At 39.2% G+C, this 13,682-nt stretch overlaps 1 protein-coding gene across 3 annotated transcripts in view; it reads right to left on the reverse strand.

The window, feature by feature from the left end:
• Positions 1-13,682, reverse strand: part of LOC105480652 (interferon induced protein with tetratricopeptide repeats 1) — a 34,607-nt gene that overhangs the window by 4,853 nt on the left and 16,072 nt on the right. Inside the window, exons 1-2 of one of the 3 annotated variants that reach the window (XM_071069527.1) lie at positions 6,747-6,964; positions 6,461-6,643 (exon numbers count right to left, since the gene is read on the reverse strand). The exons of 1 other annotated variant lie outside the window; for it this stretch is intronic. In XM_071069527.1, coding sequence (XP_070925628.1) covers positions 6,461-6,465 — 5 coding nt within the window. In that variant the 5' untranslated portion in view covers positions 6,466-6,643; positions 6,747-6,964. Of the gene's footprint in view, positions 1-6,460; positions 6,965-13,682 lie in introns of those variants that run through there. One more of the 3 variants, XM_071069526.1, reaches the window with a different exon arrangement.

Raw genomic sequence — 13,682 nt, forward strand, 5'->3', positions numbered from 1 at the left:
AAAAATGGGCAAAGGACTTAAATAGACATTTCCCCAAAGAAAATATAGAAATGGCCAATAAGCATATGCAAAGGTGCTCAATATCACTAATCATTAGTGAAATGCAAATAAAAACCACAATGAGATACCACTTCATGTCTGTTAGGTTAGCTATTATTTAAAAAAAAAAAAAAAAAAAAAAACCAAAAAAAAAACAGGAAATAACAAATATCGGTGAGAATCTAGAGAAATGGAAACATTTGTGCACTGCTAGTAGGAATGTAAAAGGGGGCAAGTGCTGTGAAAAATGTTATGGTAATTCCTCAAAAAAATTAGCCATAGAATTACCATTTGATCCAGCAATTCCACTTTTGGTTTTATACCCAAAAAGAAGTGAAAGCAGGGACTCAAGCAGATATTTTTTTGTCCATATTCATAGCAGCATTATTCACACAGCAAAAGGCAGGAGCAACTTAAGTGTCCATTGATGGATGAATGGATAAACAAAATGTGGTATATACATACAATGGAATATTCAGCCTTAAAAAAGAAAAGACATTCTGATACATGTTACAACATGGATAAACTTTGAAGGTATTGTGTTAAGTGAAATAAGCCAGTCACAAAAGGACAATATTGTATGATTCAATTTATATAAGGTACCTAGAGTAGCCACATTCATAAAGACAGAAAGTAGAACAGTGATTAACAGGGACTGGGGTGCCGGGTCTGTCCCGCAGACGCTGGCTGACGGATGGAATGAGTACTCAGACACAGGTATGCAGTGTAAAAGCAGCGAGGTGACTGCCTGGCTCTAATGGCCAGAGAACATCTCCGAGAAGCTGGAGATGCTTACTTTTATTCAGTGCAGGCACAATGCCGAAAACCTGGAGCCAACACAACCTGTAGGTAATTAACATTTATAAGTAAACAAGCCTGTTTAAGATAAATTCCCCCACACTGCCTTGTACCTACTCCTTGCCCTCTGCCTCAGGGTTATAGAACAGCTGCCTTCAGCTATTCTCCTCCAGGGCTCTGCAGAACCTTCTGACCTTTCAGAAGGTTTGCATTCTTTCCCTATAGTTTTTCCCATCACTCTGACTGATCCTCCACACTGGGGGAGGAGGGAATAGGAAATTATTGTTTAATGAGTACAGAGTTTCAATTTAGGAAGATGAAAATTTTCTGGAGATGGATGGTGGTCATGGCTGCACAATAAAGTGAATGTATTTAATGTCATAGAACTGTGCACTTAAAAACAGTTAAAATTATGAATTTTATGTTATATATGTTTTGCCATAATGAAACAATTTATGATTTATTTATGGCAAAGGTGCTCTAAACAAAGGAAATAGAAAAATAATAAAAATATGGAAAATGTTTTTAATATGGAGAAGATTCTCATTTGTAATATATAAAGTGTTTTGCAAATTGGTATAGTTCAACAGACCACTGCAAATCTATATGAATAGATAATTTGTAGAAGAGCAAATATAAATGGCCAATAAATATGAAAAAAAAATGCTCTGGATCAGGACAATGACTCATGCCTATAATCCTAGCACTTTGGGAGGCCAAGGCAGGAGATTTGCTTGAGGTCAGAAGTTTCAGATCAGTCTGGGCAACACAGTAAGACCCTGTCTCTATAAAAAGAAAAAAGATGCCTTAGCCTCTAGTCATTAGAGAAATGCAAATTAAAGAAGCAATAATTTATAACTTTATTCCACTCAGATTGGCAAGAGTTTAAATGGATGAGGACACAATTTCTGAAGCCATGAATTATTATGGCCTTCAAGATCAATCGGATGATAGTCATGAAAATTTAAAGTAATTAAAATTAAAAATTTAATTTTAAAATCAAAATTAAAATTAATGATAGTAAAATTACATTTCCTTCAACAAAGTAATTCCACTCCTCAGAATCTATCTCCCAGAAAAAAATCCCCAGTACATAAGGATGTATGCTCAAGAATATTCATTACCAACAACACTGTATTTATTAGCAACAAACTGGAAATATTAACAGGGAATGGTTAAATAAATTAAGTATATCTATACCATAGAATATTATGTAGCCACTAGACTACATGAATTAGACCAAAACTAGTTGAGTTTGATGGACTTTCATAATATACAGTAAACCAAGAAAAGTGAATTGTAAAGAAGTGTCCAAAACACTACTCTATTTTTTGTTTTATAAAGAACCAAATCCTTATATATTTGTTTGTGTGTGATTACTCATGTATGGAGAAATATATGTAAGTATACTTATAGCTCATCAACAAGAAGACAAGCAACCCAATTTAAAAATGAGCAAAGGACTTGAGTAGACAATTCTCCAAAGAATAATCACAAAGGACTAGCAAACACATGAAAAGATGCTCGACATCATTAGCCACTAAAAAAATGCTAACCAAAACCATGAGATATCACTTCTCACCCACTAAGTTGGCTACAATAATAATTTTTAAAAAGGAGAATAGATGAACAAGTATTGACAAGTGCTATGGTTTTGATACAGTTTGACTGTCCCCACCAAATCTTCTACTGACATTTGATCTCTAGTGTCACAATTTTGGAGGTAGGGCCTAGTGGGATGTGTTCAGATCATAGAGGTAGGTCTCTCATGAATGACCTGGTGCCATTCTAGTAGCAGTGAGTGAATTCTCATTCTCATGAGACTGGATTGGTTCTTAGGGGAATGGATTAGTCCTTTGAGAATGGGTTGTTATAATGTCAGGATGTCCCCTGGGTTTAGACCCTCTTTGTATGTGCTTCCCCTTTGACCTTCTCCAGTGTGTTTTGACACAGCACCAAAGCCCTCACCAGAAGCTGAGAAGATGCCAGCACCATATTTCTTGTACAACTTGTGGAACTGTAAGCTAAATAAACCTTTTTTCTTTAGAAATTGCCCAGCCTCAGGTATTCTTCCATAGCAACACAAAAAGGACTAAGACAATAAGGATGTGGAGAAATTGAAACCCTCATACATTGCTGGTGGAAATGTAAAATGATGCAGCTGCCATAGAAAACAATGTGGTAGTACCTCAATAAGTTAAACATAATATTTACCATATGACACATTCCTGGGTAAACATTCCTGGATGTTCCACATCTGGATATATACTTAAGATAATTAAAAACAGGTGTTCAAATAAAAACTTGCACACAGATATCCATAGCAGCACTATACATAATGGCCAAAAAATGGAAACAACCCACATGTTCACCAACTGATGGATAGAAAAATGTTAATATATCCCTAAAGTGGAATGTTATGTAGCCACAAAAAGGAATGAAGTACTGATACATGACACAACAGGGATAAACCTTGACAGCACTACACTAAATGAAAAAACTGATCCAAAAGGCCACTGTTGTATTTTCTTTTCCTAATTTGGTCTTGAGGTCTCTCTCATGAGAGTGGCTACAATCTATAGCCCTGACTTGAAAGAGCTCCAGGGTATTTGGTCATGGATATTTACAATGTGACTTTCTTGGGGTATTTCTTTATTTTGATGAATAGCTTAATGTCTAAGTGTCTGATCTATGTCTAGGTGTCCCCTTTTATAGGAAACTTGTTTATACTGGGCAGATGCCCTTGTGGTTCTTGCCTGACATGTGTTTAGTTTATTTCTGCCGAGATAGCCACTCTCTCGGAAAGCCATGATCAGTGAAGAAGTTGGGTTTGAGTGTGTTGGTCAGGTGAGATACAAAGGAGGCAATTGAAAAAAAAAGTATGTGAAATAACAGAAGCAGCTTATTACTTACAGATCCAGAAAGAAGAGAGCAATATGCCTTGCAGGGCCAATGGGAAAGGGGGAACCACTGAGGACATGCATGCTCAACCAGCGAGTGGGGAATGTGGGCCCAAGCCTTTATGGGAGGCCAGGGTGTTACCTAGGTGGGTTTCCTGCGGAAAGTTCTATTTGGTGGGTTTAGAGCAAGCAGGTGCAAGTTTTGCCAAGGGGTCATGCTGTGACTGAGAGGTGGTCACTGCAGCACATCTACCTGGTCCATATCGGGGGGTGAGGTCAGTGGGGGCAAGTCAAATAGGTCATACCCTGCTATGCTATAGGAAAGTGGTCACCAGGAGGTAGTTCTATAAAGCAGATATCTGGATCAATCACATTGAGGAACTGGAAAAAGGTGAAGAACTAGAAACTGTGTCAAGGGTGACTGAGTCCTGCTTCTGGAATGAGAAAGTCCAACTTAAAATTCAAAAAGGGATGCTTAGGAAATATAAAATTATAAAAATTCAATACAGCCACATAGCATGTGTTTCCATTTATATGAAATATCCACAGTAGGCAAATCCATAGAGACAGAAAGCAGATTAACAGTTGCTGGGGCCTGGGGAAAGGGGCAAGTAGGGAGTGACTGCTTAATGGCTATGGAGTTTCTCCACATAGTGAGAAAAATGTTCTTGAACTAGATAGTGATGATGATTGAACAGTAGTATCATGAATATACTAAATAGTACTAAATTGTATACTTTAAAGTAATTAAAATGATAAATTTTATTTTACATATATTTTATCACAATAAAAAATTACATTGCTAAACTGAATAAAATTCTACAAATTATATACACACTCACATATATATATTTTTCTGTAGTACATGTTGACATAAACATAAAAGCAGGAAAACATAAAAGCAAACGAGTTTGCCATCTGAAAAAATCTCATGAGCCCCCACTGGCACCCTTTGGGAAACACTGATTTAAAGGTTTAATGAAATATCATTGAATGTAGAGATCCTGATCCGTATCTCAAAGCTACCACTTATTGTCTATGTGATCTTAACATTTCTAAATCTAAGATTCCTTATTGTAAAATCAGGATCATACAGCCATGCACTGCATAATGATATTTTAGTCCACAAAGGACCACATATTTGGTGGTGGTCCTAAAAGATTTTAATGCCACACTTTTGCTGTACCATTTCTATGTTTAAATATGTTTAGATAAACAAATACTTGCCATTGTGTTGCAGTTGCCTACAGTATTCAGTACAGTAACATGCTGCACAGGTTTATAGCCTAGGCGTGCAGTAGGCTATACCATCTAGGTTTGATGTTTGCACAATGATGAAATTGCCTAACAGCTAAATTTCTCAGAGTGTATCCTCATTGTTACATGATGCATGACTGTGGAAGTACCTGCCTCATAAGTATCTTTTGAGAATTAAATGGAATAATTTACATAACACCTTTAGAAGCCAGGCTGGCACTTAATAAGAATTCAGAAAGTGATAACTACCTTTATAACATTTCATATTATTATGATTTAATTATCAGTAGCAACTCCATCTGTTTACAGAGGAGGGTTCATCATAGGCCCGTAATGTGCATTTTCTGGAATTTTTACCCCTTCAAAATTTTGACCACTGGAGCATTGAGGGGAAAATTTACAAATCAGTATTAAGTAATGGTGTTTTGTTTTGTTTTGTTTTGTTTTGTTTTGTTTTGTTTTGTTGAGACGGAGTCTCACTCTGTTGCCCAGGCTGGAGTGCAGTGGTGCAACCTCAGCTCACTGCAACTTCCGCCTCTCGGGTTCAAGCGATTCTCCTGCCTCAGTCTCCTGAGTACCACCATGCCCAATTTTTTGTATTTTTAGTAGAGACAGGGTTTCACCATGTTGGCCAGGTTGGTCTCGAGCTCCTGACCTCAGGTGATCTGCTCACCTTGGCCTCCCAAAGTGCTGGAATTACAGGCATGAGTCACCTCGCCTGGCCTAAGTAACAGTTTTTAAATCAGCTGAGGAATTCCCACATTAAGCCCTTTAGGTAAGGAAGATATGGATCTTCCCAAGCAGATGTGGATCATCTTCAGTCAAGGATATACCAAGAGCACGGATTTTCCAGGGAAGAGGCAATCTGTTTATCTTAAGCTCAGTCTGATTAAGAAAATCTGTTGTAAGAGGCCAGCAGTGCAGAAAGTGAGACCAGAAGCCTCCGGAGGAAGGCTGTGAGCTTTTCCTAACACATCTCCACTGTATTACCCACAAGACATCAGAGAGGCTGCAAGACTGAGGCTTTCAAAGTCTTGTGGGTCCTGCTTTTTCTCTGTGGTAAGAAACCAGCAGAAAGCAATGCCTCTACCCAGACAAGCTGTCCATTCCTTCCCCAGATCAGACAGAAGTGAATCTGATGGGAAGGAATCTCTCAGATTGGGATCATTTTCTCCCTTCTTGCAAAACTCTTTTCCCATTTCCCCCCCGTCCCCCTTCTTTGGGCTACAGCATGAGGTAAGCTTCCTCAAGTTCACACTAACAAACTAAAAATGCATTAATTAAACAATTTATATATGTGCGAATGTGCACACACATGCATGCACACACTCAGTCCATAAGCAAATACTCAAATTGAGGAATTAGAAAACTTGACCTCACTGAGATCTAACCTGTTGAAATAGTATTTAATTATCATTTTTTCAAAAATTTTAGATATTATGGCAGAGAAGCAAAGAAATCCTTACCTCATGGTTGCTGTGAATTAGGCAGCTGTTCTGCAGGGTTTTGCTTAGCCAGGCTCCTTTGAGATCTGGCTATTCTGTCTTGTGGATTTTCAGTTACCTTTAAACCCCAAGACAGGGTTATATAAGGGAGCTAAACAGCAGCCAATGGTGTACGCTGTGGGTGTGTCCTTGCAAGTTGGAAACCTCGGAAACCGAAACGAGAAAGTGAAAGTAAAGCTAGCTGAATTCCTGCTTGGGGGAAAATGAAACTTTGTTTCTATTTTGATAAAACAGATGAACTGCAGACCTGCAACCATAGATGTTTCTAGTGCTGCAGAAACCCCATCACTGGCCAGCATTTGGATCCAGATTCGCATCCTCCCTAAAGAACATCAGTCCGTTGTTGCCTATTGTGGCAGCTGGTGGCTGGATTCTGGATGACTACACAGAAAAATGAGAATTGAAGGAGGTAGCTCCATTTTCAGTTTCTATATTTAGAAGGAATCTACTATCAAATCTAAAAACCTACTCTTAATTGAGTAATAAGGCTTTTGGTTGCTACTTTTGGTTTCAGCTTGATGGAAATAAGTAACCAATCTGGTTTAGGAATGAAGGAAAGAGGGCAATACCTAGAAAGCCTTCTAACCCCTGATGACTTAGGCAGGAGGTAAAAGCAAGGAGCTATGGTTTGGAATAGAGAGCCCTCTATTCCTGCAGCATGGACACTGTCTTCTGAATCAAATTCCAGTACAACCTCAACTACAGTTCATGGAATTTGAGTTTAAATAGCTAGCAACTACTTGGCACATAGAAGCATGCGAGTAAGTAGTGATTATTATTATTATTATTATTATTATTATAATTTTCTGTCATTAAGTTAAAAATAATGATTCTTGGCTGGGCACGGTGGCTCATGCCTGTAATCCCAGCACTTTGGGAGGCCGAGGTGAGCAGATGACGAGGTCAGGAGATGGAGACCATCCTGGCCAACATGGTGAAACCCTGTCTCTACTAAAATACAAACAATTAGCCCGGCATGGTGGTGCACGCCTATAGTCCCACCTACTCGGGAGGCTGAGGAAGGGGAATTGCTTGAACCCAGGAGGTGGAGGTTGCAATGAGCCGAGATCACACCACTGCACCCCAGTCTGGTGACAGAGCAAGACTCTGTCTCAAAAAAAAAAAAAAAAAAAAAAAGATTTTTGTCCAGGTGCATTGGCTCAGGTCTGTAAGTCCCAGCATTTTGGAAGACAAGGTGGGAGGATCACTTGAGCCCAGGAATTGTAGACCAGCCTGGACAACATAGTGAGACCCCCAACTCTACAAAAAACAAACAAACAAACAAAAAGGCTGGGTGTGGTGGTGTGTGTCTGTGGTCCCAGCTACACAGGAAGCTGAGGTGGGAGGCTCACTTGAGCCCAGGAGGTAGAGGCTGCAGTGAGCCATGGTCACACCACTGCACTCCAGCCTGGGCAACAGAGTGAGCCCCTGTCTCAAATAATCATAACAACAACAACAACAATAAATAAAAACAATGCTTCCTTAAAATAAAGCTACCTACTTTGTCTTTTAAAATAAGAAGCAGAAGAGGAGCAGGTACAAGAGTGTTTTCCTTTTGGAAACACTTAACTGGGCACACTGCCAGATCTAAACAATTTCTGCTCAACTCTGCCAGACTCATCTCCCACGTCAGCTCTCACCAGTTCTGTAAGCTTCCACAGAGAGTTCAACAACTAGTTAGAAAGTGCTACACAAATAAGAATTTCTGAAGTAATAGGACAGGTTTTGTCATGTGCTCAGATACATGATCAGGCCACAAGCAAATGTTGATAGATGAGTTAGAAAACATCTCCTTTTGGGGAGCAAGGTGTCTTTGGAATTCTTATGGGAAAAAAATGGGTTTTCAATTTGCCAATGCACTAGATAGCATGCAGAGATATGAGCAAAAAGTTTATCTTGCCATTGCTGTGAATTTGGCAACAGTCTTGGTTCTATGGGACTCTGGCCCGGGCTGATTACGTATTCAGAATCTTGCTTAGTGTCTCTTTGGGACAAACAAACCCAAGAGGGAAACAGGATAGAACATTAACAAAGAAAAGCTAATCGTGTGCGTGTGTGTATGTGTGTGTGTGTTTACAGATAAAAAAGAAAATGGAAACCAGGGAGAATAAAACTTTTAGAAAAGGAAATTTCAGCACTCGGTTGTGTGTTCATTCCCAGGAGTCTAAGCTGGGCTCTGCAAGGGACTGACCAGTTATGATAAACTGCTTCACCTCTATGAATCTCAATTTCCTCAGCTGATAAGTCATTTGGAATAGGTTGACAGATCTCAACCCTCACTGCACATTAGAATCAGTCAGGTAAATTTCAAAAATAATGCTAACTACGCCCCATCCCAGACCAATCTGAACATGTCCTTAGGTACAGGCCCCCAGCTCAGTATTAAAAACAAATCTGCAGCCTGGGCACAGTGGCTCACACCTGTAATCCCAGAACTTTGGGGGGGCCAAGACGGGCCGATCACTTGAGGTCGAGAGTTCGAGACCAGCCTGACTAACATGGAGAAACCCGTCTCTACTAAAAATACATAATTAGCCGGGCATGGTGGCACAAGCCTGTAATCCCAGCTACTTGGGAGGCTGAGCAGGAGAATCGCTTGAACCTGGGAGGTGGAGGTTGTGGTGAGCCAAGATCGTGCCATTTCACTGCACTCCCAGCTTGGACAACAAGAGCGAAACTCCATCTCAAAAAAAGAAAAGAAAGAAATCTTCAGGTGATTTTGATGCAGATCTGTGCCGGGAACCAGGGCCTCGATTATCCCTAATGTCTATTGTATGTCTGAAATTCTCTGACTGAGAGAGATGGGACTCAATCCCTGTACCCACTTCCTGTTCTGTGAGGCCCAGATTCAGTATTTTACTACTCCATGCCTTGTTTCCTCACCTACACAATGGGTAATGAGCTCCTCAGTCTCCTCTTCATTCACAGGATGATATGGAAAAAGAATGTTATTCTGAGTGTATTTTTTTTTAATTATAATATGGAGAGATGCTAAGCCATTTCTGTTGAAGGGTCTGAAATAACCAATCACAGCTTATTAAGGAACGGGCTCCATAGAAGTTGCCCCTGTCTTTTCCAAGATCATCTCTTGTAGTCTAAAATCTCTTGTCAGCTTGCTAATGACCAGGTAGAATAGTATCTAGTGACCTGGTTACCTAATGAAAAGCTGATTTTTTGTTAGAAACAAATTCAGCCCCTAGGTGGTACTACTTCCTTGGGCTTCTCTGTCTCCTCAGTCGTCCTTTCCGTCAGTTTGTACTGCAGAAGTTGCTACTGTACTTGTTTTTTGGTAATCATAGTTAAATGAAGGCACTGTAGTGACATGAAAGACATACAAGATGCTTCATGCTAGGATCATAAAAACCAAAGCCTTAACTGAAGTCATCAATCCATTTCCATTTTCCTGCGTCTTTGATTTTCCTTAGATTTTTTCAGATAATCATAAAAGTCAAGTTTCTAGATATTTCTTTTTTTAAATTATAATTTAACATTTAACAATGGGAATATCTCTGCTAATTACATGTTATATGCTCTTTTGAATGTATTCAATCAGAAAGATATTTTTAGCTATAGCCTATTTTCTGAGAAATGTAATTCTCAGTGTTCTGACCACTGTATGAAAACTATTTTGTTGGCTTCTGAGATTTTTCCTAAACTGCTTCCAATTGCATCCATGGAGAGAGGACTCGGACTCCAGAAATTCTTCGTTGTAAATGATTTGATGACTTACATATCTTCTCATGAAACTTCAAGAGACCTCTCAGCCCACGAGAGCACTCAGCCCACCTTGACCCACAGTTGGGTTTACTGCGGCCTATTCAAGTACTACTAGAATTTTTATCAGCTCTTTTTTTTTTTTTTTACATTTCAGGCATATTTTGAAACAACTATAGACACAAGAAGTTTCAGAAAAGATCCTGTGTACTTTTCATCCAACTTCCCCAAATAGTGACATCTTATATAACTGTAGTACAATATTAAAACCAGGAAAATGACATGGATGCTGTGTATATATTTTGAATATAAAATATATCATGAATCTTACAAACTCAGGTACATTGGATTTTTTTACTTAACATAAAAAATCTTACATACATATTTTTCCTCCCAAACTAAACATTCCTTTTCGAAGCGATACCAACGTTATTTTTCACGTGATCTCTTACATAATACACCAACAACCATCTCTGAATAATAAAATTAACAAAACACCTCCAGAATGGTGCTAAGTGGAGTGTAAGAATTTTTTGGGGGGCCAGGTGTGGTGACCCACACCTGTAATCCCAGCACTGTGGGAGGTCAAGACGGGTGGATCACCTGAGGTCAGGGGTTTGAGACCAGGTTGTCCAACATGGCGAAACCCGTCTCTACCAAAAATAGAAAAATTAGCTGGGGTGGTGGCACCCACCTGTAATCCCAGCTACTCAGGAGGTGGAGGCAAGAGAATCACTTGAACCGAGGAGGCAGAGATTGCAGTGAGTTGAGATCACGCCACTGCACTCCAGCCTAGGTGACAGAGCGAGACGCTGTCTCAAAAAAAAAAAAAAAAAAAAAGGAATTTTTTTGCATGTTTTCTTTAATAAGCTATATCCTATTAAACATGTAGAGTCAAATTATAGCACATTTTAAAATCACTTGGAATCCTTCCTCCCTATGTGATTTTATCCACTATTGCCTGCATATTTTGGATCATTTGTCTCAGTTTGCTGTACTTTTTAGATACTGCTATTTGCCCTTTTTATCCAAACATTTTATTATTATACATGGTCAAGCAGAGAGAAAAGTTGAGAGTATTTTACAATGAACACTTGTATAACTAGATTATACAGTTAACATATTACTATATTTACTTTATTACATATCTATTCATCCACTCATTTCTCTATCACCCATCCATTTATTTTATACTTTCTTTTGCATAAAAGGGCCTTCAGTACAATTAATTGATAAAACATTTAGCATACATATGTGAATTGCTTTTCTAAATATAAATTTGGTTTTATAATTAGGCAATATACTGACATGGTTGCAAAAACAAACACAGAGAAGTCTGGCTCCTATTGCTGTCCCTTTCCTTTTTCCTCTTTTTCTTATTGGTAACCATTACAAAATTTCATTTATCCGTCCACTGTTTTCATTTTAATGTAAGCAGGTAGATATAAGTTTTATATACCCTCCAATTTTTTCTCTCTTCTTCGCTGGTCCATATTGCATGTAGAAGCCACTGATAAAAGCAGCACTTTAGATGATATTCAGCCAACCAATCCATAATTGTTTATTGAGTCCCTCTTACGTTCCCAGGGTATGGTGAATTGATGTTGTTAAAATAGTTTATTTTTATTTTTATTTATTTGTTTTATTTATTTATTTATTTTTTGAGACAGAGTGTCGCTCTGTTGCCCAGACTGGAGTACAGCGGCACGATCTTGGCTCACTGCAAGCTCCGCCTCTGGGTTCATGCCATTCTCCTGCCTCAGCCTCCCAAGTAGCTGGGACTACAGGCACCCGCCACCACGCCCGGCTAATTTTTTATATTTTTAGTAGAGACGGGGTTTCACCGTGTTAGCCAGGATCGTCTTGATTTCCTGACCTCATGATCTGCCCGCCTTGGCCTCCCAAAGAGCTGGGATTACAGGCGTGAGCCACCGTGCCTAGCCTAAAATAGTTTTAAGACTTACCTGGTGCTCATCCAAACACATACACCACCCCCCACACACACACACACACTCTCTCTCTCTCTCTCTCACACACACACACACACACACACACACACACACACACTCTCTCATATACCCACAGACTCATAAACTCTATTAAGTAGCCTCAGTTGCTAAGGGAAAAGGTTTTGGCTCCAGTACCTGGAGTGGTGGGAAGGTTTCAATATTAATTAATGAGTGAATTTGATTCAATACAACCTAATTTCCTCACAACTTACTAACTAGCTGAGTAATTTTACTTCATTTGTGATGAATTCAGCCAAGAGGACTATAACTCTCTTGCTACTTCTTTTTGCCAAGAGTAAGCAGCAGCTAAGGAGCAAATAGCTGTCGGTTTACTAACAATTACAGAACTAAGCCAAACAAAAGCTTAAAGTTGTCCAGTTAGAAGAACATTGTCTCTGTGTTTTCTAATTAGTAGAGCTATGTCTTCAGATTTCTCATTTAGATTAATTCCATGAGTAGAGGCAAATCCTCCCTACAAGAAGCTCTGTGGCAGTTACAGGTAAGGAATTCAGAGGCCAGGTGAGCCCGAATCACACCTTGTTTACAGGAAAAAGTCAATAGCAGTTTCCTCTGGTTAAATTTAATAAGTATATTCTTTGTTTAGTATCAACAAAGTTGAAAAAGGTGTTACTCCTATGCTTTCCACATGTCATCTAAATGACTCCACTCCCCTGCCATGTCTCCCCACTCTCCCAAGTCTCCATCATTGGTCAATCCCAGCTCTCAAGGATCCAATTAATGTAACTCAATCTTCCAATCCCATGGCCTATAGTAGTAAATGCCTCCCTAGTATTTTTAAAAATTCTTGGTAGGAAGTGGTACATGGTGGCATGCACTTATGGTTTTGGCTACTCAGGTGGCTGAGGAGGGAAGATCTCTTGAGGTCAGGAGTTTAAGGCCAAAGCGTGTTATGACTGTGCTTGTAAATAGCCACTGCACTCTAGCCTGAGCAACATCACAAGACCCTGACTCTAATAAATGAATAAAAATTATAAAAATTCTCGGTCAGGTTTCTATTCCCATCACTTCCTCTGCTTCAGGACTTCTAATGCTGTGTAGTTGGTTCTGCATTTTTCTATTTGAAACCAAACCTAAAATACACATGCTTTTGAATATGACCAATAAAATACACTCCAAGAATTTGTGATCTTAGCAAAGCTCTCAGGTGTGATCTTAGATGTGTGATTTTAGGTATGATCTCAGGTGTGAATAAATGTCCAGTAATGTGTTTGGATCACGTAGATCCCTTGTGATTACCAGCAACTGGACACATGTAAACAAACATTTGAGTTTATTGTAAGATTTTAGGCTTGGCTCACTGACCAGCAGGTCTTGGCTACAGTAGGGCCTTGGGAAATAGAAGTCCAGCTAGAATGCTGTAGAACTCCTGAAATTCCCTCCTTTCTAATTCTTGTCTTTGCTCATTTGTTTTGCTCTTAGGTTTTGTTGCAGGTCAGTGA

This window comes from Macaca nemestrina, chromosome 9, assembly GCF_043159975.1.
Source record: "Macaca nemestrina isolate mMacNem1 chromosome 9, mMacNem.hap1, whole genome shotgun sequence".
In the NCBI taxonomy this organism is placed as follows: domain Eukaryota; kingdom Metazoa; phylum Chordata; class Mammalia; order Primates; family Cercopithecidae; genus Macaca; species Macaca nemestrina.